We start from the raw sequence: 27005 nt of genomic DNA, 5'->3' as shown, positions 1-27005 counted from the left end.
CCTAAACAGAATTTGCTTATGATTTAAAGTTTTGATGGATTTTTTTTTTTTTGGTACCCGGGACCAAACTCGGGACCTTGCACTTTCAAGGCACGAAGTGGAACCACTGAGCTAAATCCCTGGCCCTTGTCCTTTAAATTATTTATTTATTTTGTTGTTGTTGTTGTTGTTGTTGTTTTGCTTTGGTTTTTTGAGACAGGGTCTCAGTATGCAGTTCACACTGCTCTGGAACTCACTGTGTAGCCCAGGCTGGTCTCAAACTTGCAGTGATCCTCCTATCTCAACCTCCTGAGTGCTGTACGCCACCATACCCATTTTAAATTCATTTTGGATGTCAGTCAATTAGCCAAAATGTGGCTATTTTCATTCCACTAAATCAGAGTTGAGTAGCTGCTGACAGGTAGCTTCTAGATGCTAAAATTTGTGTTATCTATCCTCTTCATGGAAAAAGATTTCTGACCTCTGTACTGTATGATAGACATAGCATGTTAAACCATTGGTAAAGACATGGTTTATTGCAATTGATTAACTGGTTTGAAAATAAAATTGTATTACTTCACTGAAGTGCTAAACAAGTTAAAGTACTTGCACAAGAATAGTGAGTCTAGAACAGTTGTAGAAAAACCATAGAAAGGTTTTATATACTATGGGTAAAAGGGCAGCCTTTCTGGGAATGAAAGAAAATAACATAACCAATTCAAAAGGTAGATTTAAAAAAAAAATCTGAAAGTCATGCCACAGATGAAAGCATAATTTCCTTGTCGTGAAAGGACTAATAAAAAATAAAGATCAGAAACCAGGTTAAAATTGCCCCCCAAGCTGGGCGTGGTGGCGCATGCCTGTAATCCTGATGCTCAAGAGGCTGAGGCAGGATCGCTATAAGTTCAAGACCAGCCTGTGCTACATAGTGAGTTCCAGGTCTTTCTCAACTACATGTCTCAAAGAAAAAAAAAAAATTTGTCCCCCAAGTCCAAATACAGAGTTCATAGGAAAGGATATATAAGTGCATGAAATGCTGCTTAGTTAAGTTCATTTGTCATACTCTCTCTGTCTCTTCCTTTCCTTTTCCTTTCTTTCTCTTTCTCTTTCTTCCTTTCTTCCTTTCTTTTTCTTTTTTTTTGTACTAGGGAGCTAACTCAGGACCGAGCACTTGGCAAGGCAGGCAGCGGCACCACTGAGCTAAATCCCCAGCCCTTTTGCTCTTTTTTTCTCCTTCTCCCCTTGCCCGCCTCCCCTCCCTTTCTCCCTCTGCTCTCCTCCCTCACTCTCCCTCTCCTCCTTTCCCATTTCCTCTTTTTTTTTTTTTGTAAATAATACTGAGGATGGAACCAAAGGTCTTTGCACAGTGCTATATCTCCAGCTCTTTTTATCTTTTATTTTGAGACGAGTCTTGCTAAGTTGCCCAGGTTGGGCTCAGGCTTTTGATTGTTCTGCCTTAACCTCCTTTGCCACCATACCCAGCTTTTTCTTTACTTTTGTTATCCTGTCCTGGGGATTGAAAACAGGCCCTCCTACGCACTAAGCAAGAGTACTACTACCACTTAGCTATGTCCCCAGCCATACTTTGCAGCCTTTTATACAGTTTTTCTGTAGGGCATGGTGGTGCACAAGTTTGAGGCCAGCCTGGACTGCATAGTGAGTTCAAGGGTAGCCTGATGTGCATAGTGAGACCCTGTCTGAGAAAAAAATGAAGTGAATAAAGGTTGTGTCTTACTTATGGAAAGCAATTTTGAAGTATTTGCCAAAATTTAAAACATTTTTAGCCTCTGAACCAGGTGCTGTATTCTAGCAGTTATAGTTACATTTGAGCAAAATGTATTACTAGAAATACATTTATTGTCACATTGTTTTGTTCTGTGTTTTTGAGACTCATTATGTATTCCAGGCTAACTTTAAACTTCCACTCCCCTTCCTTCAGCCTCCTGAGTGCTGGGATTATATGCATATACCACCACACCCAGTTTACCACATTGTTTTTTCACAGAAAGAAATAGGAAAACCTTAAAGCCTATTAGTATAGTATTACTAGATTTCTTGGTAGTCATAAAAATGAAGGAAATGACTCTTTGTATGTTTACACTGAACAGTCTCTGAAAATTAAATGTCTTTTGAAAAATTATGGTGGTTGTGTGTATATATGTGTATGTCTCTCTTTATTGTTTTGATACAATATCTATGAAGACAGCCAAGAAACTGGGAAAAGTGTTTGCCTCTGTAGAGCAAGCATGAGGGTAAAAGTAAGATTTATATTCATTGTACCTACTTTTGTATCTGTTAAATTTTACATTACATGCAAATCAAATCTAATAAAATAATTTTTTAAAGTTATGCACAAAATCCATAAAATAATAAACGTTCTCTGTTAACTAATGGCCAAGTGTGTGTAGTACTTAAGCACTATTCTTAGAGATCTCTGTCCCATATATGTTCATCATAAGCTATGTGTTGTACAAGAATTAAGTTGCAAAACTACTCAGGTATCCCTTTCTGAATACCTAGTAATATTTTAGGTATTTGCACATATGTGTACACACACACGAATTTCAAGTAGATGACTCAGAGAACCTGGTCATGATCTAACTAACTTCAGCAGTGGTAAAAGGGGTTTAAGACCTGGATACAAATAATTGTTTCTTCACATATTCATAGATTTCAAATCTCAGCCTGAGCCATCCCCCGTTCTTAGCCAGTTGAGCCAACGACAGCAGCACCAGAGCCAAGCAGCCAGTGTTCCTCCTCCTGGCTTGGAGTCCTTTCCTTCCCAGGCAAAACACCGAGAATCAGCACCTGGAGACAGTGCTTCCACTGTGAACAAACTTTTGCAGCTTCCTAACATGGCTGTCGAAAATAGCACTGTGTCTGCCCACCAACCACAACCCAAGCATCTCAAACTCCCTAAGCGGCGGATACCTCCAGCTTCTAAGGTAGGCATTTGTCATGAAGTCTCAGTCCCAAAGAATTTGCTTAACATATAGCTCTAGTAATAAATAGGGTACTAAATCTTAGATGTGATGCAGTATTTTCAAGCACTGCCTTGTGAGGATTTGGCCATTTTCGAATGAGTGGGCTAATATCAGAGAGAATGGATTTGTCCTGAGAGCTAGAGACCCTTACTTCTAATACAGACCTGAGGATCTGGCTCAAAATGTCTGTTTTTCTTCTGTATTCTGCTGTATGCTGTAATTGGAAGATGAGTGGTTCCCTGACCAGGTAATGTTTTCATAATTGATGTGTCCCTGAAAATAGTTTGCTCAGAGCTCACTTTCCTCATCACTCTACCCATCGTACTAAGAAGCAGTTGGTGGCAGTAATACTAATCATTCCCTGTTATCTTTTAATATTCCTTTTCCTTTTAATCTGTTTTGATTTTGTTTATTATTGTTACTTTTTTTTTTCTTTCTTTCTTTTCCCGAGACAAGGTCTTGCTTTGTGGTCCAGGCTGGCCTTGCACTCACTCTCTAGCCCATGCTGGCCTCAAACTTGCAATGATCCTTCTGCCTCAGCTTCCTGAGTGTTAGGATTACAGGTGATGCACAGCTTTTCACTCTCTTTTTTCTTTTTTTTTTTTTGCACTGAGTATCAAACTTGGGTCCTTGTGCTTGTGAGGCAGAGTTGGCAGAACCACTGAGCTAAATCCCCGGCCCTTCACTCTCTTTTTAATAGGTCCTAGTCCTTTTTCTTTCCTTCCTGTCTCTTACACCTTTTTTTTTGGCCAGGATAGGCTAGGGAACATAGTTGCTTGTTTGACTCTATTATAAGCCTTTGAGACATAAGAGTCCCTGGCTTCTGTTCCTGATACGATTGTGGTGCTTTTTCAGATTCCAGCTTCTGCAGTGGAAATGCCTGGTTCAGCAGATGTCACTGGATTAAATGTTCAGTTTGGGGCCCTGGAATTTGGATCAGAATCCTCTCTCTCTGAGTTTGGATCAGTTCCAGGCAGTGAAAATAGTAATCAGAATCCCATCAATTTGTATTCGAAATCTTTAAGGTAAAAACTTCCACTCTCTGGTTTCTTTCTTTGCAAAATAGCGCTTAAGAAGTCATCCTATAGTAATGGTTTTATGCAGCTATCCACAATGTTTATTTGTAGATTTTTTTTTTTTTTTTGGAGACAGGTCTCACCATGTAGTTGAGACTGACCTGGAACTCACTGTGTAGCCCAGGTTGGTCTTGAACTCACAGCGATCCTCCTGCCTCAGCCTCCCAGTGCTGGGATTACAGGCGTGTGTAGAACTTCTTTTTCTTTCCCCTTTAAGAGATTAAGAGAAACCTCTTATCTATAACATACACTTGCAGTTTCTTCCCTGCTATCATTTGACAGCAATGATCTCTCTCAGGATTTGCTTCACATGAACATTTCATACAACATGTGGTCTTCTTTGACTTAACATAATGTTTTTAAAGATCATTTATGTTTTATATATCCTTTTTATTGTCAGACTTTTCATCATGCAAAGTTACTACATTTTATTCATTCATTAGTAGTTGATGCGGATTTTTGTCTATAGCGAATTGCATTGATAAGGACATTGGGAATTTTGTATGCTTTCAGTTCTTTGGATATATACTTAGGAGTAGAATTATTGGCTCATATGGTAGTTGGTATAATTAACCATTTGAAAAACTGCCAGACTTTAGCCACAGTATTACAGAATTTTACTTTTTTACTAGTAATCTAGAAATGATCCAGTTATTCCACCACATCTTTGCAGCAGTTATTTCCTTCAGTGGAGTATTTTATAAGTTAAAAATCCTAGATTTCAGATTTTGTTGGTTAATTTTTCCACGCCCAGAAGGAAAATGTGGTATTTGTTTTGGATTTCCTTTTTTTTTCTTCTCTCTTTTTTATTAATACTTGTTTGCAGTTTATAATCATCTTGGGGAGTGAGTATGTGCATATAATACAGTTTGAATCCTTTTTAAATGCCCTTCCCCTTCCCCCTACCTCCTTCTATCTTCCTTAATGAGCTGCTCTCCACCTCCCTGAGAACTGCTCTCTGCGAGTTATCCTCTGCCCTGGTGCCACAAAGACCATCTACTCCCTCACCATGTAATCAGCAGCAGCTTTGGTAGCAGTTCTCAACTGTCCTGAAGTCATCTCTTCTCCTGGGGCAGGGTAGGGTGGGAGAAATGAAGATAGGCAGAAAAGCCGGGCGTGGAGGGTACACTGGGGTTTCCTTTTTGAAACATCATGATAAGGGACCTGGATTCCTTAAGCCATTTTAAGGATTCTTAATGATGTGCCCTTGCCTGTCAGTTAAATTTGGTGGGTATCATGGGTTTGTGAGGGATTGCTGAGCTTTATTTAGTATAGTGTTAAAGGACACAGTAGTATAAATTTATAGTTACATGTTTGTTGAACGTAGAATCTGGCAGTAAGTTACAGTTTTATTTGAGGAAGCTATGCCAAGTGACATCAATTTATATCTAATACCTTTACTCTTTTTAGTGATCCTTTGAGTAACTCTCTACCAATGACCAGTGCTGTACAGAATTCCACCTGTACAACTTCAGTCATTACCTCCTCCAGTCTGAGCAGCTCATCCCTGAGCTCCACCAGCCCTGTAACGACATCTTCCTCTTATGACCAGAGTTCTGTGCACAACAGGATCGCATACCAAAGCTCTGTGAATCCACCGGAATCGGCTCCAGGAGCCCTCATGGTAAGTGAAGTTTCAGGTTGTTTTCTCTGTTAGGATATCCTCCTGGAGGTTAGTGTGTAGCTTGGTATAATATGCTTATAGGTAAGATTTTATTTTGAAACTTGGCTACCTTTTGAACATAATCCTTGGAGTTTGAGTTTGTTAATAGCAGTCATCCTAGAGCCCATGAATGCGAGTTGAGTGTGGATCTATGGACACACATGCTTAGTGAAGGAAAAAAAAAAAACAAGCCTCTAAGTATCAAGCATTTTGGCTTTGGTTCTGGGTATTTCCACATGGTCTGTATTCTACCTCTGAATATTTTATTCTCTTCCCCCTTACTGATTCCTTCGCTTCAACAGTATGTGACTGCATTACCATTAGCTGTATTTACTATGCTGTAATTATTCTCTACTCAGCTTTTGTTACAGATAAATCAGATCTCTTTATCATATTTTGTAAGTCCTACCCTTACAGAGATTCGCTAGCTGCATATTTGATTGTTATGGCCAATGATAAGCTTTATTTTATATTGAAATGTACACATATCTCCTGGGAACCGTAGAAGGAAACTTGGCAGGGGGTTGGGAGGGAAAGGAGGGAGAAACAGAAGAAAGGGAGGGAGGGAAGGAAGAAGGGCAACTAAATTTCTGCTAGGCTACTTCAAATTTTTTTATTTTATTATACTAGAGAGTGAACCCAGGGCTTTCACACTGACCCTTATATTTTATTTTGAGTCATGGTCTCACTAAATTGCCTAGCCTGGGCTCAGACTTGAGGTTCTAACTCAGTCTCCCAAAGTGCTGGGATAACAGATGTGCAGCACCACCATTAGATATTTTTAAAAATTATTTTAGGACTGTCTCATTGTTTTCTGTGTACTTTATTTGTTATTTCCCAAAACACTAAAGCTAGTTTTCAAAACTATTAGCCCTTTTGGGCTATTAGAACTGTTTTTTATTGTCTTTCCTTTTATTTAAAAACAAACAAAAAAGAATGCTGGGTGTGGTAGTACCTCCCTATAATCCCAGCACTCAGTCTTGGTTGAAGCAAAAGGATCACTGTGAGTTTGAGGCCAGCCTGGGCTACAAGTGAATTCAAGGCCAGCCTGAACCTTCATACTGAGACTGTGTCTGAAGGAGGAAAAAAAAAACAAAAACAAAAAACAGGTGTTCTTCATTAGTTTGTAATTCATATGATTGTTACTGAATCCCAACAGTTAATAGGGATGTAAGGTGAGATTACTTTTCTTCTGTTTCTTGTAGAATGGACATGGTGGTGGTCGAAGCCAGCACACACTAGACAGTAAGTATATCAGCTAACTCTTCTTGTCATGGCTGAATAAAAACCAATAGAGAAAGTATGGCTAACATGATGGGAGAAGCACCAGTTGGCCAATGGCTAAATCTTCAAAAACAGCTCTTTTATAATATTTCTGAAAAGGCTTCTGGTGCTTCATTGGTTAAGAGAAAGCAACTTCTCTTTCTGTAGCAGTTAATGAAGGTCGCTAGAGGTTCCCATTTGATAAGGTAGTAGTAGTATTACAATTGTGATAGTCACAGCAAGAATAGATGCTGTCTGGTATTCTTCTGTCCTAATTAGACTATGCTACCTGAAGAATGTAGTGTTCATTTAAAAGATGTTTTCAGAGACACAGATTCCATGTTGGTTAGGAGGCTGCCATACCAGTAGAAGAATTCTTCCTTCTTTTTTTCTTTCTTTTTTTTTTTTCCATTAATTTTTTTTGAGATGAGGTCTTACTGTGGTGTGTACAAGCTGGCCTCAAACTCACAATCCTTCTGCCTCAGTCTCCTGAATAGCTGAGGGTATAGGCACCCTGCCCAGGTATGAGGGACTTCTAAAGAAAAAAAAAATTTGAGATGAGGTCTTACTGTGGTGTGTACAAGCTGGCCTCAAACTCACAATCCTTCTGCCTCAGTCTCCTGAATAGCTGAGGGTATAGGCACCCTGCCCAGGTATGAGGGACTTCTAAAGGAAAAAAAAAAAATCCTAGTTTAGGAAAGACATAGTCATTGGTTTCAGAACTTGAAAGATAAAATTGCTTAGGAACAGAGGAGAGCGAAAACTGTCATTGGTGTAAATGCTTTAGAGAAAAATGCCTTTCTCTTCACTAGCTCAGTGATCACTGGAGATAGTATAGGTGAATCCTTGTTAGTTGTTTCTTTCTTTTGTGACTCTAACTTGATTGTGATTGATTTTGTTTAATTGTTCAGTAAAGCAAATGGATAATACACTATTGGGTCTTTTTTTTAATTAGGTTTTTTTTGGGAGTGCAGATAAAGAATGTTAGCAGATCAGTTGAACTTCTGTTGGAATTGACATGAGAAGTGATACACTGGAATTTGGTTTCAGTACTGATGATAATGCTGGGCTGCCAGGGCTATTTTGAGTAATGTTGGCAGTTCTGAGTTTATTGGATGACAGTGGAGCTCTTTGTGGTAGCAGCAATAGTGGCTGCTTTCTTTTGTCTAGTCATGGGATTGAGAACACATACAAAGGTCCTAGGTGGGTTGGGAATTTTAGATAAGGTAATGAGTATCTGGAAAGCACAGTGTCTATTTAAAATAGGTTTTTAGAGAGCTAGCCTGTTATCAGTGGTCACCCATGGCCCAGGCAGGTACCTTTTAGGGCTTTAGTTTGGGTGTCTTTATCTGTTACTTCGTGTTTCATTTCAGGTTTGGAATAGACTGCCAATAAGGTGGTGGATTTGGGAATATAAAGGTCTGTAAGAATTGACCTAGTTGTTCGCTGACCTGATTTTGTCCCTACATGTGTTTATTTTAAAGTCACCCGTCCTGTTAGGTGGCTTCTCCTTCCTATCTGGAAAAGACAATGATGTACTTCCAAGCACATAGCTGAATTGTGTGTGTGGACAGCACTAAACTGAGTCTTTTCCACAGGTAGGGTAGATTGTCCTGTGTCCTTTCTGAAGCCTACTAAATTTTTTTATGTTTTCTGAGATTAATCTGTTGAAGCACATCCCAAAGAAATTCTCTTTGTACACCTGATTGTTTTTTTGGTACCAGCAATTGAACTCAGGGCCTTGTGCTTTCCAGACAGGAGTTGTGTCCACTGAGCTTCACTGTGCCTTTGAAAGTAGGTGTTGCACAGCAGTTGTGTATTCTTTCTCCCAAGAATAGGATATAGATCTCTCTACAGTGTACGCAATGTGGGTTCTCAGCTCCTTGCCATGAGCTGGCTGTGAGCTTTGGCAGCATCAGCTTGAGTTGGCACTGAATGGATAGAAGCACTCTTGGGTGGTCTTGCCCAGTGGCTTTTTACTTTACCTTGCTGCTACGGTTTGGAGAGAAATTTGCCTTACTTTATAATTGTGCATATCAATCTCAGCACCTCTGTTTTTTGGGTGCTGCTAAGGGTCAGTTTTCTATAGGTAAAATAATTATATTTACATCATAGGGCAGTGTTAAGGTTATAAAGGTGTAATTTCCTATCCTTTGTCCAATCTACTGCACATCCAGATGTCACACGTTTTTGGCCTGACAGAGATTGGCCATCTGGTGATGGGCATTGTCCCAGGGAATTAATCTTCATGTATATATATCACCTGACCTGATATGTTACAAGATACTCAGGATTGGTTCTGGAACTAAGCAGATCTGTTTCTTACAGCTACTTCATCTGTTCCAGCTCCAAAGACGATAGACCCTCCCTCCACCCTGCCATCTGTGGGCTCCCTGCCCAGTACCACCTCCTGCACTGCGCTTCTACCCTCCGTGTCCCAGCACACTGCTGCTTTGCCCTCCTTGTCCCAGCCTGGTGACTTGTCCAGCAGCCCCCTCTCTCAGCTTAGCAGGTATGGGAGAAATGCGGGTACAGAGTGAGAAGGCCACTCAAAGTTGCTGTGTAAGTTTGTGCCCCAACAAAATGTACTTGTTGCCTCTGCTGTGACTTCTTGGGCTTTTCCATTAATACTCGAATTTAGGTTTTGGCCACATCAGGTCTCAAAACAGCCAAATGTGAAAACGTTGCCTGTTTATAATGCCTCTGGTGGAACAGAACACTGGATCTTCTGGGAAACAGATGAGGCCAAGGGTTCTCTACCGCCACTCTTCTTGGACCTCATCTGGTGCCCTGAGCCTACCCTGTCCCTAGCTGTGGACTCCTGTCACTATCACATGACATATGAATGATGTTGGATTTTTGAGTAAATGTTGGACTACAAAATTGCCATGGTTCCAGGAATCCTCTTAACTCCCTTCAGCAAAAAAAAAAAAAAAATTTTTTTTTTTGGTACCGGGGATTGAACTTGGGCCCTTGTGTTTGCAAGGCAAGCAGCGAAACCACTGAGCTAAATCCCCGGTCCAAAATATTTGATTTAAACTCTGGATCTGCAGGAATTCAGGCTCTGACTCTAGCATGTGGGGTTGAATATAGGACCTTTCTTATCTCATCATAGATTTTATGAGCTCTACAGATCGCAGTATTCATCACACAGTCCTATTTTTACTCTTTTTATAGCCTAAAGAATTAGAGTTCATTGACTTTGCTTCTGGAAGTTTTCTAGGCCAGGATGTGTCAGATGTCATCACAAGTAACCCTTTAGGTCATTTCTAACCATGACCCAGTTATGGTTCTGAACCATAAGATCTGATGTAGAGATCTGATAGGGAGAAGCTTTGCCATAGCCGTTTGAGCCAAGTGGGCTTTGATCCTGTGGAGTAACTAACTTGTTTGGATGGACAGCAGGTGTTCTGTTTTGTCTTCTAGTTCACTCTCCAGTCACCAGAGCAGCCTCTCCTCTGCGCATGCAGCCGTCTCCTCGAGCACGCCACACACAGTAAGTGTCCACAGAGCTTCCTCTCTGCCTCTCTCCTTATTACACTGGGAGCTCTGTGACGTACATCTGAGTGAAGATTGTCAGTGTTGAAGATGTGAGATGATCTAGAATTATGCTTGGCTGAAATATGTTGATTTTGTTATGTGGTTTGAGCCACTGGTTTCCCAGGCTCTGTGGAGCACTGCCTTGGACCCAGTGTGGTATCGCAAGGAGGGCCAGATGGCAAGCTTGCTCCCAAGAATCTGTTGAATTACTTTTTTTTTCTTTATAGAAGTTTCTCCTGGGCCAGGATTTGGCTCAGTGGTTCCGCCACCTGCCTTGCAAGCTCAAGGACCCGAATTCCATTGGTACCAAAAAAAAAAAAGTTTCTCCTGTCAGCATGGAAATTTTTGTTTTATGGGCCTTGTTAACATTGAGATTTTGAAAGCTTTTAGGAGAAAAAATATGTTTGTTGCTGACTCCATCTTGGGCTCCACTAAAAACTATCAAAAGCACGGTTCCTTGGTAACTTTATTACTTTGTGCAGAAAAGTACTTGAAGGACAAAGGGAGCACTTGGGTGAAGAACTCCATCCTGCACCATATGTCCTATGCACAACATCTCTCAGACTAATGGTTCTGGTACAGTCAACACAATTCTATTCCATTCTGTTATGCTCATAGGGACTTTCTTGTGGTCGCCATTAAGTGTCCTATTTGATTCGTGCCCCCTGCCATCTTTCTCATCTCACAGGCAGGCACTTTGAAAAAGGAAGTCTGCGAGGTGGGAGGGCAAAAGTGAAAGCAGAATTGTGCTGTTGAGGAACCATGAGAGATTAATGCTGGAATCGCCAGCCAAGAGATGTCCCCATGTATCAACGGATAATCCTAGATTGTGTGGATTATTGATGGAGGCTTGGTGAGCTGTCAAGTTGGGAGTCTGGTTTAAAAGAGTAAGGGTCAGACCAGACAGTAGTGGATTAAGGAACGAGTGGTAGTGAATTGGAGAGGAAGTAGTTTGGAAGGAGCATTTAATGAATAGCTGGGTGAGACTGGAGCCTAGGGTTGGGGGATGGAAAGATACCTGTACAGAGCAGTGTTCATGCTCCTGGACAGCAGAGTTTTAGCAAGGATAAAGTAACATGTTCACAGCGGGGAGCATTTGGATGGAGTTGATTGGCAGAGGAATAAAATGAGTGAAATTTGTTTCCTTTAGAGAAGGAATCAGCTCAAGTGTAGAGTGAAGAGGTAGAAAAGGGACAGACCTATCCTCTTGGTATCTGTCAAGTACAGTGACTTTCAAACTCCTTTTCCAAGTGAAATCTTACACAAGATTCTTTGTCACAAAACATATAGGTTGCCCTGATCAACATGGAACGTGTATGGACTCCTCCCTGCCCACCTGCCTCTGCCCTCCAGTTACGGCATCTGTGGCTGCCTTCAGTATGAGTACTGAGGTGCAGCCTTGAAGTCCAGGGCATTGGAGCTAGGAGCTTTGGTCTTGCTCCTGAGGAGCTGTATGCTCTGTGTCTCAACTCAAAACTGCAGGTCATGGAATCCAAAGTGGCACAGCCAGAAATGCTCATCCAGTGAGTCCCACACTATCAGATGACAGGATCTTCCTTGTTAAGATATTCAGGATAATTAATATTTGACTAATAATTAAAAGATATTAAAAGGTGCATACTGAAAGATTTTCCTGTTTAATCTTTTGGTTCTGCCCTGAATCGCTTATTTTCTCCATAGAGCCTTTAAAAATATCCGTAAAAAGCCAGGTATGGTGGTGCAGGCCTTTAAACTTAGCACTTGAGAGTCTGGGCAGGAAGATGGTGAGTTTGAGGCTGGCCTGGGCTACAAAGTGAGACCCTGTGTCAAAAAGCAAAACAGCACAAAATCCATTAAAATGAAAATGCATAGACACAATAATTTTCCCTTTCTCTTCTGTTCTTTTCTGTCTTTTTTTCCTGTCACATTAATGGGAGTACTCTGTACACAGCACTACCCCTGCCCCCAATCCTGGAATATTGACATTTGTCTTGCACTTGAACTGTATGACTTTCTGTCTTCCCTTCCGGCCCATTTTTTGTCTTGATACTAGTGTTGCATTGAATAACCTCTGCACTGTGTTGTTTCACATGTACAGCTGTCTAGACAGGTAAAGCCCAGGAGTTGTTAGGTATGTTCTATACCAATTGCCCTACCTAGTGATTTTAATCTGTTTATTTTCTACTGGCAGAAAATGTAATGCCTTATTGTCACAGGCTCCTCAAAATGGCATTTTCACATATTTGTACATTTCTCATGTGTTAAGAAAAATAGCCCTCCAGTATATTATATAATGGGATGAGATTGGGCATCTTTTTTACGTTTGAAAGACATTGAAATTCCTTTTCTTTGAGCTAATTATATACTTGTTTTGTTTTTGTGTTTGGTCTTTGTTCTCTTTCTAGCCACCCTCTATAGTGGGGAGACTTAGTAGCCATTTGTGACAAAAGGTGCAGATTTTTGTTTTGAACTACATAGGAAGACCCTGTCTCCAAAAAAAATTTATTTAAAAAATATATACAGATACGGCTGGGGATTTAGCTCAGTGGTGCTGCCACCTGCCTCACAAACACAAGGACGCAAGTTCAGTCCCCGGCGCTCCACCCACCCCATGCATGTGTGTATATATACACATACAGATAATGTCTTTTTCCCATAGCATATCATAATTATATTTTTTTCCATCTGGCCTTGTAAGGGAAATCCCAGTGTTTTCTCCTTTTCTTGCTTCTCTGGGCCCGTCTTTGGGGAACTGACTACCCAGGCTCCAGTGCCTGGGGTGAGTGAGGCCCATTAAGTGGGGTGTGAGCCAGTTAAGCCCATGGGTTGGCATGCTCACTGTGCTGGGAGGTGAGAAGCACAGACTAGCTCTGTTAGGGACAAAGGAATGGAGGGGGAGAAGGTTTCTGGATGATTTCTTTGAGTTCTTTTCAGCAAGTCAGGAACTGATTCTCTAGCAAGCATCTTATGTATGAGAAATGTTTGTTTTTTTTCTCCAGTGAGAGTTGTGTGACCAGTAACATTTGGGAGTCTTAATCAGAGCCATTCTGGGTTCTGTGACTGGTGATGGTTTGGAAGTCAGGTTTCTCAGAGTCTGTGGCCTAGGCGCTGGATAGGGTTGAGCCTTCTTGTGCCCTCCTTCTTTCTGCTAGGGCCCTCTCCGCCCTGGTTCTGTGCTGAAGGACCAAGAGTCCTTGATATCCCTAAGACAACATGTTTTCAGATGTATTAACCTTGGTAAATTCTTTCTAGCTATTAATCTGATGGATAGGGAAGGCTGTTAGATGAGAAAAATTGAAGATGGTCATAGTTGCCTTTCTTTGGCTTCTCTTCTATCCTTCTATGTCTGCACACTTGCTCATTTGGAGACTGATGTCAGTCTTACTGAGCTTTTTCCTGTTTGTCCAGGCCCCCATCCCATCCCATGCTCGAAGTCCTTCGTGGTGTCTTGTTACTAGAATTGTGCTGCTAGGCATGATTTCTAGAACTCAGAACAGTTTTCTGCTGTGTTTTACCTTTGCTTCCTGGGTAGATCTCCTTGAGTAAGCATAGTGGTAGGGCATGTGCTTTTAGGAAGGCCCTAGTTAGGTGTTGGCAGACTGCAAGGTGTTACTAGGTTTTGGATTAAAGGACTTTTAGGGTCTTATGTGGCTTCCAGACCAGAGCAGCTAAGACTAAAATAAGGAAAGGCCGATTTGGGCTGGGCTGCCTGTGGCCCCGTGATCTACTCTTCTCTAAGATTTACTGCTTTGCTGGGCGTGGTGACACACACCTGTAATCCTAGCACTCGGGAGGCTGAGGCAAGAGGATCACTGTGAGTTCGGGACCAGCCTGGGCTACATAGTGAGTTCCAGGTCAGTCTCAGCTACACAGTGAGACCCTGTCTCAAAAAAACAAAAACAAAAACAAAACAAAACAAAAAATTTACTGCTTTTCTCTGAGGTGGGTTTTCATCTCATATTCAAATAAGTTTTATTCATTTATGATCTGAAGTTTGGTGCTTCTGTGCCTTGTTTTAGATAGCCAAGCACGAGCATCTTGAAGGGTTTTAAAGAATGCTTTGGTCATAGAGCTCAGTTTTAGTGGTCCCTGTGAGACTTGGAAGTCCTGATGGCTGAATCTGGCTGCAGTGTCCGGAAGACCACTGCGTGCAGAGCCCCACTCTTCAGAGCCCCTGGGTAGTGGCACTGTCACCTACCTGTGGAGCCATGACACTGCAAGCCCAGAGGGCAGGCAAGGTTCTCCCAGCCCCACCTTCTTTGCCTCCAGATCCATGTGTCCTGGCTTGTGTTTTGCTAGCATGCCAATGTGGAGAACACCCCTTCCGTCCAGTCCTCGGCAACGTTCTCCACGGCAGCACCCTCCTCCTCGAGTGCCCCTTCGTCGAGTATCAGCCCACCTGGTAGCATGAGCACAGTGAACAGCCTCTGCCTGGGTGGGACCACTGTGAGCGCACCCAGCAGCACCATCAGGGCCGCACCCTTGGTGACCTCAGGTAGGTCCCCTGGGGCCTCTCATGCCCATCCTTGCACCCTCATATCTACACAAGCATCAGAGGATTGACTGTGTCACTGCCACTGCCACAGCCAAGTACTGCTGTTACACTGACCTCATGAGACTGATCTTCCAGCCTTCATGAGGCAAGGATGGAATGAGTTTGTCAGGCAGGCTTCTTTGGGCCGAGATTCCTGGAAGCTTCAGTGCTTGTGGCTCTCCCTTATTTTCTGCCTGTCCGTAATTGGAGCTGAATTGACGTGGTGACTTAGAGGGATCTGGCATGACCTGTTGTGGTCTTCTCCTGGCCACTTTGTGTGACCCTTTGTCAGCCAGACTGAGGCTGTCCTGGTGGGCTAAGCAGACAGTGGAAAGTGCCCAAACCTGCCTTTGATGCAGCCTGACCCTTTCCTGACACTGTGTACGGCTGCAGTGTCAGCTTTCCATCCATGTGACAAAATATCTGAGATAACTTAGAGGAGGAAATACTTATTTTCACTCACAGTCTCAGACTTTTTAGTCCATAGTGACTTGGCTTCATGTTTCTGATCCTGTGGTGAGCCTGCAGCGTGATGGAGAAAATAATGGCGGAGGAAACCTGCACATCTCATGAGGCCAGGAAGCGGGCGTCGGGGGTGCAGAGGGTCCCAACATATCCTTCAGAGGGCCTCCCCACATACCTACTTCCTCCAGTTAGGCCTCTCCTCCTCAGGTCCACCACTTCCAATAACACCACTAACTAGAGACAAGCCTTTAGCACATTAGCTTTAGTGGAACTTAACAGATGTAAACCAAATGGCTGGCTTCCTGGGCCAGGGATTTAGCTCAGTGATTCCACTGCCTGCCTCTTAAGCATAAGGTCCCAAGTTGGATCCCCAGTACAAAAAAACAAAACAAAAAAAACCCTAATGGCTTCCTTCTTCTGTTTGGAGGAGGCATATCTTTTCTTACCTTCATATTTGCTCAGTGCAGTGTGGCCTTTGGGATCGGAGGGCAACAGGTGTTTCTCTCTGGGTACAGTTTTCTGGTGTTATAATATTCTGAATATGGCATGTGCTTTTTGTCTTTTTTACACTACTTTCTAGCTCAGCCATCTCTAGGCCACTGCCCTACCCTCTTGGACACACACCCATCTGGGGCAGCACTGTGGCCAGCTGAGCTCAGTGACCTGTGCCTCCTTCCAAAGCAGTTGAGAAATCTCACTCTTGGCAGTGTTGCTCCATTCCATTTGATTTTTCCCTCTGCAGGCAAAGCACCCCCAAACCTGCCTCAAGGGGTACCTCCCCTGCTGCACAACCAGTACCTCGTGGGCCCTGGAGGACTGCTTCCTGCCTACCCAGTGAGCACAGGGTGGAATTCCTGGCAGGACCTGGTGACAGGGACCTTGGATTGGGCTGGGGCTGCTCTTTTTTCCCTGAATCCTGTCTTTGCCCCTCTTCTCATGAGTCTTCCACCATCTAGACTCCTCATGGGAAGTACTGGTTCCCATAGTGGTTGATCCAGGCCCTATTCCTGGGTGTGTCTTATCTCCCTAACCTTTTATCCCCTAGATGGGCTTGGGCTTCCCATGGGATGGTGTGTGGTCCCTTACATGTCTTTTCTGGTTCTTATGCAGATTTATGGCTATGATGAGCTCCAGATGCTACAGTCACGGCTGCCTATGGTAAGTGGGACGTGGCATGGGGAGGCCGTGGTGATTCTGACTTTTTTTACATGCTCTTCATTCCCTTGGCCTTGACTGCCACCTTCATTGGACTTCAGGATCCTGGGCCTTTGGAACTGCTTTGGCACCACTACTGAGAAGGCGGTTGCCATTTGGTGATTGGGCCTAATATTGCCATAGCTTTGGCAGAGGAGTGCCTTGGGCAGGTTGAAGTCCTTTGGGAACTGGATCTACAGAAGATCCTTAAAGCCATGTGGTACAAGACATTTAGGTTGCTTACTGAGTCCTGAGTTTTATAAAATTCCCCTCAAAGCACTCTGGTTCTTTGGACCATGGTGGCCAGTATCTCTGCCCTCGATGGCAGCATAACTCTTCTGCCCTCTGCTGTTTGAATAAGGTATCTTCTAGGCTTGGCCTTTCATTCCACTCTGGGATCTCCCTGGTTTTTGCAGCCACATCGTCAGGTCAGGGCTGCTTCTTTATTCTGGCCCAGGTAAGAGGATGAAACCCTGGGCCTTCCATGGATAGCCATGGGAACAAGAAGAGAGGAGACAGGTTCAGGAAGTAGCTGGTTTCCTTGCCCTTCCAGTTGGCAGGACTTCCTTCAGGGTGGCCACTCTTAACCTGATGTTTCCTGAGGTATCCGTCAGAGACTGTCAGACCCTTGGATGTGTTCCTAGAGGAGGGGCTCTCTTTCTCCTGTTCCTCCTTTACTAAACAGTTTACCGCACGCATCATTTGGGCAGCACATGTATTTACATACTGACTAACCCAAGCGTCACTCAGGCAGGTGTCATTTCAACCAGTTGGTTCTTGTATTTAATAAATTTGAGGACTGGGGATTTGGCTCAGTGGTTTTGTAGCCTGCCGCGCAAGGGCCTGAGTTCGATCCCTGGTACCAATCAATCAAGTTGTCATTTTAATATTTCCTGTTAATCCTGTATAAATTAATGAAAAATATGCAGGTTTTGGTCATCTTGTATTTAAATAGTTGCACTTCCCATTTTTACCTTTTCCTGACCTTTTTTTTTTTTGTACTGGGGATTGAACTCCAAACCTTGTGCTTCCGAGGCAGGCAACAGAACCACTGAGCTAAATCTGTGCCCCAACCCTTTCCTGCATTTGTGCCTAATTCCTCCCTTTACAATTCCTCATCATCTGTGGACGGGCTCCCTCTTCTGGGCTTGCATTACAGCTGTCTACAGTGTGTCCCACTAGCTTCATGCAGGTCACCCAGTCCTGCTGCCTCCTAAGGCTCTGGACTGAAGATACTGTGGGTTTCCTGGAGGTTACCTGGAAATGTGGTCAGAAGAGGGTGTGAATGCCATTTCCAGCCAGGGTGGTTTCTCTCTCTGACCACAGATCTAGGGCTGCCTGAGGGCTTGCTTGCCCTTTGCTCAGACACCAGGTATGTCTGGTGCTGCGGGAACCCAGGATGGCGAGTAAGGGCAGGCAGAGCTGGGCTGCCTTGTCCTGAGGTGTGACATGTCTTGCCCTTTGTCTCCACACTGTTTCACCTGCCACTGTAAGCCTGGGTACTCAGCAGTGTCATTGTTGCCAAGACAGGAGAGTAAGGTAAAGGGCAATTGGGGGCCTAGACCTGGGGTTCTGGGCCAAGTACTATTCTCTGTCCCATCGTTAAACCGACAAGGCTCTCCCTTCCTACTGACTGCTTTTGTAGGTTTCTTCTGTTCACCAACTTTTCAGGCAGCTCTTTAGTCTCACACAAGAAAAGCCAGTAAAGTAGGTTCATCATAAGGCATTTGTCAAACACCCGCCTGTAGTGTGAAATGGACAAGTGAGATTGGTCCCGTAGGGATCTGCCTGGCAAAACCCATTGGGGGTTGATCAAGGCTACTGAGCTGCACACTCCCAAAGGCACCATTTACCCAGAATTGTCTCAGTGCTGCCTTTGAGCCATGCAGCCTGTGTGGGAAATGTGCCATTACCCAGAGTGCCTTGTGCCTGTGCTGCTTGCTGGGTCTGTCTCCTGAGGTGGAGGAGACCATTTCTGAATGAGCCTCCTGGTCTTTCATAGGATTACTACGGAATTCCCTTTGCTGCACCCACAGCCCTTGCCAGCCGAGATGGGAGCCTAGCTAATAACCCGTATTCAGGTTGGTTGGCTCAGTGGGTGAAAGTGGGAGGGTGGGAGCTGTCCTATAGCTAACTCCAGGAAAGTAGCAGACAAATATGGAAGAACTGAGAGGTTTTGTCAGTGCTCTTGCTTGAGTTGGCAGCAAGACTTGTTACTGTATGCAGGAAACAGTCTGGCCTTTTCCCTGGTTGTATAAGTTTCAGTGTTCTTCTCCTAGGCGAAGTCACAAAGTTTGGCCGAGGCGATTCTGCATCCCCTGCACCTCCCACCACACTAGCTCAGCCACAGCAGAGCCAATCCCAGGCCCACCACACAGCCCAGCAGCCCTTTTTGAGTCCTGCACTGCCACCTGGCTACAGCTACACTGGCCTCCCCTATTATACCGGTGTACCCAGTGCCTTCCAATACGGGCCCACCATGTTCGTGAGTATTTGTGGGGTCCACAGTTCTTCCCCTTGGCCTTGCATCCCAGGAAGGATGAAACTTGGGAGGAGAAGCAGGGACGAGGGCTGGTCCTGACCCCACTCAGTCTTACCTGGCCCTCAGAACAGTTCAGACTGGGAATGAAGTTACATCCCCATCTGCTTTTACATCCACCATGTGTTGCAGTCATGACGACACAGGCCCTCTGGTTGGTGGGTATGTCACCTGCTGTCTGAGGCTATGGCAGAGATGTCTGGTCTGCTCTGTCTCCCTGCGTTACTCTTAGACTAGTACTCACCTGCTTGCCCCACCAGGTCCCTCCAGCCTCAGCCAAGCAGCATGGTGTGAACCTCAGCACCCCCACCACGCCTTTTCAGCAGGCCAGTGGCTATGGCCAGCAAAGCTACGGCACAGGTGAGGGATGCTCCCGGCAGGGACAGAGACAGGGCAGAGCAGGCTTGTGAGCTCACCATGTGTCCCATATGCTGCCATGCTAGGTTATGATGACCTGACCCAGGGGACAGCAGCAGGTGACTACACCAAGGGTGGCTATGCTGGATCATCACAGGCACCAAACAAGTCTGCTGGTTCGGGGCCTAGCAAAGGTAGTGTTTACCCATCCTTTCTGGCATCAAAACATGGTATTGTCTCCTACTTGATCCTCACAGGCAGGGCCACCTCAGTGTTCCTAGAGTTGGGACCAAATGCTGTGGGGAACAACTAATTGCTTTTCTTCCTAGGAGCATCAGTGTCTTCAGGCGCCACTGGCCTACCTGATATGACTGGTTCTGTCTATAGCAAGACACAGGTAAGGGAGGACAAAAGGTGGACAGATGGGTTGGTGGTAGGTAAAGCCCAGCCTGACCGTCACCATTGTCATCTTTGCCCTACAGACTTTTGACAAGCAGGGATTTCATGCAGGGACCCCTCCACCTTTCAGCCTGCCCTCAGCTTTGGGCTCCACTGGCCCCTTGGCCCCTGGAACAGCCCCTGGCTATGTACCCCCACCATTCCTGCACATCCTGCCAGCCCACCAGCAGCCACATTCACAGCTGCTACACCACCACCTTCCGCAGGATGCCCAGGTGAGTGCAGTGGAGGGGGTGGCCCTCCTGCCTTGGGACCTGGGTTTTCTCCAGCCCTGACAGCTTTTTCTCCTCCTCAGAGTGGCTCAGGACAGCGCAGCCAGCCCAGCTCCCTGCAGCCCAAGTCTCAAGCCTCCAAACCCACCTATGGCAACTCTCCATACTGGACAAACTAGACCGCTGAGGGAGGAGTGGGCTTGGGGCAGGGCTTACCCTGGGCAGGAGAGAACACGTGGAACACATTTCTGGGAGCCCAGTGCCCTTTCCTAGATTCTTGAACCTCTGCAGGGAGCCTTCCTCCCAGACTATTGTATGTAATGTATTTATGTATGTATTTGTAAATGTGATAGAAGCCCAGGGCTGCAAGTGCAGCCAAGTCTGCTCTCCCCATCCGGACCTTTCTCACTGTACCAAGCCTGCACCCTTCTGCCTTCTGGTCTTCCATATGGCCTCCTGTCTGGTGGCACTGAAGGACTGCTTCAAGGGAGTTTGGGTTTTGGGGTGAGGTAGCAATGAAGAATCACAGCTTCTCTCAGTCCCTTTGTAAACCATTATTTGAGTTTTGTTCCTTTGTAACTGTTTTATACCTGTTTTTGAGAAACTGGTCCTTTTGCTATTTGTCATGGTCCCCCTTCCACCAAATCTTGATCTGGGAATAGCAGAGATGATCACCTGCCCAACATGAATCTAGGCTCATGTTTGTCCTCACAGAGCCAGGCCTTCTGCGTCTGGTCCTGTCCCTAAAAATTGCCATTCTTTAGCCAACCGTTTAAAACAATCTGGTCTCAGAAAAATTAAGCCAGTCAGCTCCCCTTTAAAAAAAATCAAAGATCTGCTTCCACTTCAGTGCAAGCCCATCTCCAAGCAAAGGGTCCTCTGTTCCAGTTGTCCTGAACTGGGTGGGCAACTGTTTCAGGGGCTTTCTCTTGCCCAAACTCCACCTAATAAAGTTCTGAGAGCATGCATTGTCTCTGTGTGGTGTGGCTTAGCAGTGGCCCCTGGACTTCACAGGGCTAGAGTAGACTTCCTGTGCCACAGGCATCTGACAACAGGTCGATTTGGCTTGAACTGCTATTTCCTTCTTTGCGAGACCTTCAGTTGGTCCAAATGATATAGCTGAAGAGACAGCTAAACCTCTTCACAGGGCCCAGCCTATAAGCTGTTATCTAGAGGTCAGTCTCTCACTGGGCCCCACTGGCGCATGGGTTTTCTGCAGCCCTGACAGGAATGCCAGGGTAGTGTAACTTCTTCTCCAAATCTAGAGTGAAAGCCAAGAACTGAGCAAGGGAAGGGGGAAAAGAAATCGAGTGGGGATCTACTGTGCAGTTATACCTGCCTATGCTCTCTGCTTTTTATCAACCAACATAACCTTGACTGGCAGTTCCTGTTGCTTCTCAAGCGTTAGCCTCTAATTTCAATTCTACGTCACTACTTCAGATCAGCTAATAAAATCAGTGCAGTACAAGGTTGAGTATCCAAATGCCTGGAACCAGAAATATATGCCAGGTTTCAGAGCATTTCAGATTAGGAATGTTTAACCTATTGTTTTTTATCAAGTTATTGTCTCCAAACCAGTCCAGGGTCACAGGGCTCACATTTAATACTTTTTCATCTCTGGTCAGGAGCATTGACTTCAGATGGGATACATGAAGCTGTTAACTCACAGCTTGGAGTCCTAGCTAGAAAAAAAGCCAACGTCCACAAGTCTCAAAGTGTGGGGTTTCATTAATGTGATCTCTTGCTTCATTACTGTATTACCAATGGGAAGCAGGATACACAAATGACAAGGTATTTGCCTTCCCAAGAAAGGCAGCAGAACAAACAGCCTTCAAAGACTATGTGCTATTTCAGAATTAACTAACACAAATGAACATGCCTTCACTTAAACCTTCCTTAGCAGCTTATGTGGTTTGAGGATGGTGATTCTCCAGGGAGATGGGTTGAAAGGGTTGGAAAGGCACATTAGCCAGTTTTGGGGGTGGCCTTAACTTTTTTCAGTACTGAGCATAATTTCTAAGGTAACAGTAAAAATATTTACTATTAACATGAGAAAAAAAAAGGGTCATCCCATGGGGAAATAGCAATACAGGTATATTTTATTTCACATTTTATTAGTAGACAGATGGGCAGAAAAAGACAAAATAAAACACTAAAGGGGATGTCAACACAAAATGCATCAGATAATCTTTTCATAAGTTAAACTGAAGAAAAACATCTACAATTTCAGCTAAGAAAGCTATTAAAGTCGGGTGTGTCCTGCTGGTTTCAAAATAGTTGAAAATTGCATCTGAATCTTTAGTTGTAAATGTAAACCTTTTTTGTTGGGATGGGGAAGGTTGAGAATTAATTTCCAGCAGACATTGTACATTTCCCCCTTCCAATCTCTTACTATATTATGCCCCAAACATAAGAAAGCCAGCAAGTAAAGAAGCTAGTAATTGCCTGGAGAAAGACTACCAAAAAAAGCTTGGCTAGTAGAAAAGAACTCTGGAATGATGAGAAAGGGGCGGGGCAGGGAGACTCTCAGAGAAGCAACAACAGAATCATATTTTATTTTCTGCACTCAGCCTCAAAATACAGGGAACTGAAGAGCAATTCACTGAGGCTTCAATTAGAATCAAGGAATTGAAAAATGCAGGATTTTAAGTTCATTTCACACCAAGCACAACTATACTCACAAGGTTCTGGCATGAGCCTGAGATCTCCATCCACTCCCCAAAAGGGAAAACACAAAAACTTGTACTCAAGTATTTTTCCACAGGATATATTCTCAGGGACAGAAGCCTGGAACCAGCATCTGGGTTTTGTAAGTGAGGCTAAACTATCAGAATACCTGCCACAGTCAAAATATCCCAGTCTCCTGGAACTGATTGTACTCTTATCAGAGGCAAACCCAGCCTACAACAGTAATACCCTGAAGGGAGGGCTGACAAAACAACCTTCACTTGGCTCCCTGACTCCCTGAGTCAACATGCAACAGAGGCCAGCAAGGCCTATGGGACAGAGCTGAACAGCACAGCACCTCCCACAATGCCAAGGTGCCGCCTGGCCTGCCCTGGGAGTGAGCGAGATGCTTTAGCAGAAAGAGAACGAAAGGCTTCATTTTAGGGCGCCAAAGACAGTAAGACCAAGCTATTGGCTGTAAACTTGCGGTTGGGGGTGCTGGAGTGGGGAGGTAAATCAGAGCATTGTGAAAGGCTTTGGCTCCAGAAGATTTGCAGGTTATCTGAAAGCATTACTTATGAAGTGTAGGACGGGGCTGGGGATTTAGCTCAGTGGTTCTGCCACCTGCCTTGCAAAAGTGGGAAGCAAAGAGCTCATTTTCAAAATTTGGTTTGTACTCAGAAGATTTAATAGTTTATCTTCACACAGAGCTGTTTTCTGAACCTGTGGAATCCAGGGTATAATGACAGCCCTAGCCCTGTGTAGATTACACAGAGATTCTGGGACCAGGCTCAACAGTGTCTCATAAGAACCTTAACATGTTAAACATTCCCATTTAATAACAGACCAAACTTGAGAGACCAGAGTTGGCTGCTAGGAAATCGCTTCAGTTTGGGAGTTTGAAGAGCAAATGAAACCCCTGAGATCAGAAAGGAAGGAGGAGCTAAGGAAGAAAGCATCACCTACTCTGACCATTCTAGGATCTGTCCTACCCCTGTCCCTGATCTGCCCTTTGGTTCTTTCTGAGCTATGATTTGAAGATGATACTGGTATACAGGGATCTTAAGTAGGACTGTAGTCCATCCTTGCTGTATTTTCTTTCTGAAATCTGATTTTATAGAAGTTTTTTCCACTCAACACATATTAACTTGTGCACCTCATTAACAAAACAAAACAAAACAAAAAATCACCTTATAATTCTGTAGTTCCTGTATGGAAAAGGCTGCGGGATCTCAATCTTGGAGAGAACACATGACTGAGACCTGGGAGTCAAACCTGCAGCAATTGCATGGCTATAAGATCTATCCTGGCCTGGAAACTGCTTGTAATCAATAACCTTGGCTTTGCCACAAGAGACAGGCCCAGAGAAGGTTCATGTACAGTTTCTGCTTGCACTCCAAATACATTTAAAGAAAAAAAGTCCAGCTTACATCCAATGAAGCAAGCAAGAACCAGTCACTCAAGTCTCTCACACGTCCACATTTATCACTCAGTATAAGCAGCTCATTGAAAAAATCTTAAACACATGCACCTAGGGTTAATACTGAGTAATTAAAAGTGGCTATTTAAATTAAAAACAAACAAAATCTCATGTTAAGGGTCTTTGAGGGGAAGGCCATGTTAAATACATAAAACAGATGTTTCCTCTCCCAACAAGTGGCCACCAGTAGTTCTTTTTTCCCTCAGCAGCATCAACCAAAGCTGGTGTGACTTTTAACAGTTTGTTCTCACTACTAAAAATCCACACACACTAATTTCTGCTTCCTCCCCATTTGCCCCACTCCCTGGTAAGAGGAAAAACTTGCCTTTAAAATAAATAGCAACCAAGTGCTCAGTTGTTCTATGGAAAGTATGAATATTTATTTCAGAGTTTAAATCCCAATCAGTTAAAAAAAATAAAACAAAAAAATCAAAATCTGTTTTCTCCTCAAAGTAGCTGAGACCTCCATGTTAGAATTCGTGGAGGCTACAGGAACACATTTCATCAGGCTTAGCAAGAAATTAAGTCCCTGATGCCCACTGTATCCCAGCCTTGAAGGAAAAGAAAATTCACCACCAAGGGCTGAACAGATGTACACACACTAATGTAAATGAGCAGCTAAACCTTGGCAAATCTGTTTTTTTTAAGTTTATGGGTTATTTTGTTTCCATTTTCTTTTGCTACCTAGTATATGCAGCACTTATGAACTCCCAATGGGTTCCCAGCTTTAAAACACATTAAATGTCTTTAAAAAGACTATTTAAATTCTTCAGGAATCTAAAAACAGACCAAATGTGTTTTGCTGTGCACATTTTGTAAAGACAAAGTGAGGCTGGAGTTTGGGGTCTTTAAAAAAAAAAAAAATCAATACAGTGATGGAAGGGTAAAGAATGCAAGAATTCAGACATTCTGCAGGGTTACTTTCTCTCCATTAAAGGTCCATAAAAAGGAGCAAACTGAGATCCATAAGGGGAGTGAGTCAGCAGGAGCCGTGTTTGTTTCCCCACCCCCTGTTGAATAGGTTTTTGCTGAGGGGCCACTGCTAGGTCCCCACTTGCTCCCCTCCCTTTGGCCTGAGACGGCAGGGCAGTACAGGGGCACTGAAGGAGCGCGTCACGACTCCTCATTCCCAGAATCATCATCATCATAACAGTCGGCATCTTCTTCTTCTTCATCTTCATCATCAATGTCGTCATCATACAAGTCGTCATAAAGCAAATCTGAGCTGTTGTCATTGGAAGGCACTTTAGTTTTGATGCAATATTCCGCCAGGGTTGTGGGGACCTTCACTCCATCCTTTTCTGCTTCGGCCTTAGTGGCTGAAACCTGTTTCCTGAAGGGAGGGAGGATGACACAAAAGTAGTTTGTAGTTCAGATTTGAAGATATTTATAATTTGCCTTAATCAAGATTCCTTATCACTTTACTTCCCAAACTGAAGTACCCGCTTTAAAGGGTCTCATGTTAGTTTTAACAGCAACCTTTTGGGAGAGAAATAAACTAACATAAAGGGAGTTTAAAGCAGAGGCTCTCAAATGTTAGCCAGAAATTAGCTCTGTTTTTCCAAGTCGTCTTATCCTCCACTGGTCCTCCCACACATGTACCCCTAACAACTTTTAATAATCTACTTTATATTCAGGGTAAACTCTAAATACCTTATACTGTATTCCAAAGTCTTTTTTGACCCTCTCTCTGGTTCTTAAAGCCAATTATCTTTTCCAATTCCAACACATTCAAGCCACTGTGATCTTTTTACCTTCCAGCTATAACCAGAAGTAACCTATTTTAACCAGTCGTTCTTTCCCTGCTCTGACTCCTGGTCACTCAGATCTCAAGTATCAATTTAAAGAAGGCTTGTTTGGACAACTGAATTTATCAGAACTTTGCTGGGGATGAAAACCAGAGCCTTGTATTCCAAGCAAGCACTAAGGACACTCTCAGCCCGAGATTACCTAATTTAAAGTAGCCATCTAGCCATTCTCATGTTATCCTTCACATTTATCCTACTTATTACTAGTTTATCCACCCCGCCCCATGCTCTTTTCTGAATGTTCATTCCTCTCGCTTCCCCTATCAGAATGTGAATCCAATAAAGCAGATGCCATGGCCTTCTTAGTGACCTCTGGTACCCTAATGCCTATGACAAAATCTGGTACACAATAAACCTCTTTTAGTCACTCCTGAAGCCTCTGGCTTCAGTCTGCACTCTGCCTGAAATACGGTACCTATTCCCATGGTTTTAAGTTCAGAGGAACTTTGATCGCAATGGGTAAAAAGCAGAACTGCTGATTCATATTACTCAGTAGTCATGAAGTGATTTCTCTGCACTGTTTTGTTTTCCCATGTAGTATTTTTGCCAACCAGATTTACAGAGAATCTATTTGTATAGAAAGACTAAGTTCCAGTGATAACTGATCTCCTATGCACAGAATCAGTTGGATCTATACTTGCTCTATTTGAAGGTATAAAAATATATTAAGAGGAGTTGTGCCAGGTGTGGTGGCGCATGCGTATAATCCCAGCACTTGGGAGGCTGAGGAAGGAGGATTGCTGTGAGTTGAGACCAGCCTGAGCTACATAGTGAGACCCTGTCTCAAAAAAAAAAAAAAAAAAAAA

The 27005-nt window shown here is 43.8% G+C and overlaps 2 protein-coding genes and 1 non-coding gene across 9 annotated transcripts in view; 2 read left to right on the top strand and 1 right to left on the bottom strand.

Annotated features, from left to right (window-relative positions):
- Ubap2 (ubiquitin associated protein 2) overlaps nucleotides 1-21210 on the top strand; it is a 118858-nt gene extending 97648 nt beyond the window's left edge. For 4 of the 6 annotated variants that reach the window (XM_010619216.3, XM_033759027.1, XM_010619218.3 and 1 more), the window contains 16 exons: nucleotides 2650-2924; nucleotides 3819-3988; nucleotides 5450-5663; nucleotides 6908-6947; nucleotides 9294-9477; nucleotides 10392-10461; nucleotides 14784-14979; nucleotides 16226-16317; nucleotides 16594-16641; nucleotides 18680-18758; nucleotides 18957-19162; nucleotides 19477-19576; nucleotides 19660-19767; nucleotides 19903-19970; nucleotides 20056-20247; nucleotides 20328-21210. In XM_010619216.3, coding sequence (XP_010617518.1) covers nucleotides 2650-2924; nucleotides 3819-3988; nucleotides 5450-5663; nucleotides 6908-6947; nucleotides 9294-9477; nucleotides 10392-10461; nucleotides 14784-14979; nucleotides 16226-16317; nucleotides 16594-16641; nucleotides 18680-18758; nucleotides 18957-19162; nucleotides 19477-19576; nucleotides 19660-19767; nucleotides 19903-19970; nucleotides 20056-20247; nucleotides 20328-20423 — 2138 coding nt within the window. In that variant the 3' untranslated portion in view covers nucleotides 20424-21210. The remainder of the gene's footprint in view (nucleotides 1-2649; nucleotides 2925-3818; nucleotides 3989-5449; nucleotides 5664-6907; nucleotides 6948-9293; nucleotides 9478-10391; nucleotides 10462-14783; nucleotides 14980-16225; nucleotides 16318-16593; nucleotides 16642-18679; nucleotides 18759-18956; nucleotides 19163-19476; nucleotides 19577-19659; nucleotides 19768-19902; nucleotides 19971-20055; nucleotides 20248-20327) is intronic. The other 2 variants (XM_010619220.3, XM_010619219.3) reach the window with 1 other exon arrangement.
- On the top strand, nucleotides 8484-8561 carry LOC117284370. Its single transcript, XR_004515458.1, has one exon. It is a non-coding gene; the product is annotated as a small nucleolar RNA SNORD121A (small nucleolar RNA).
- Nucleotides 21211-25066: 3856 nt separating the features above from the next.
- Nucleotides 25067-27005, bottom strand: part of Ube2r2 (ubiquitin conjugating enzyme E2 R2) — an 89500-nt gene continuing 87561 nt past the window's right edge. For both annotated transcript variants that reach the window (XM_010619212.1, XM_010619213.1), the window contains one exon: nucleotides 25067-25724. In XM_010619212.1, the coding sequence (XP_010617514.1) occupies nucleotides 25505-25724 (220 nt within the window). In that variant the 3' untranslated portion in view covers nucleotides 25067-25504. The remainder of the gene's footprint in view (nucleotides 25725-27005) is intronic.

This window comes from Fukomys damarensis, unplaced genomic scaffold, assembly GCF_012274545.1.
Source record: "Fukomys damarensis isolate Sample0158 unplaced genomic scaffold, DMR_v1.0_HiC HiC_scaffold_36, whole genome shotgun sequence".
NCBI classification, from domain to species: domain Eukaryota; kingdom Metazoa; phylum Chordata; class Mammalia; order Rodentia; family Bathyergidae; genus Fukomys; species Fukomys damarensis.
Note: the sequence above shows the minus strand (reverse complement) of the source record. Positions and strands in the feature narration are given on the sequence as shown.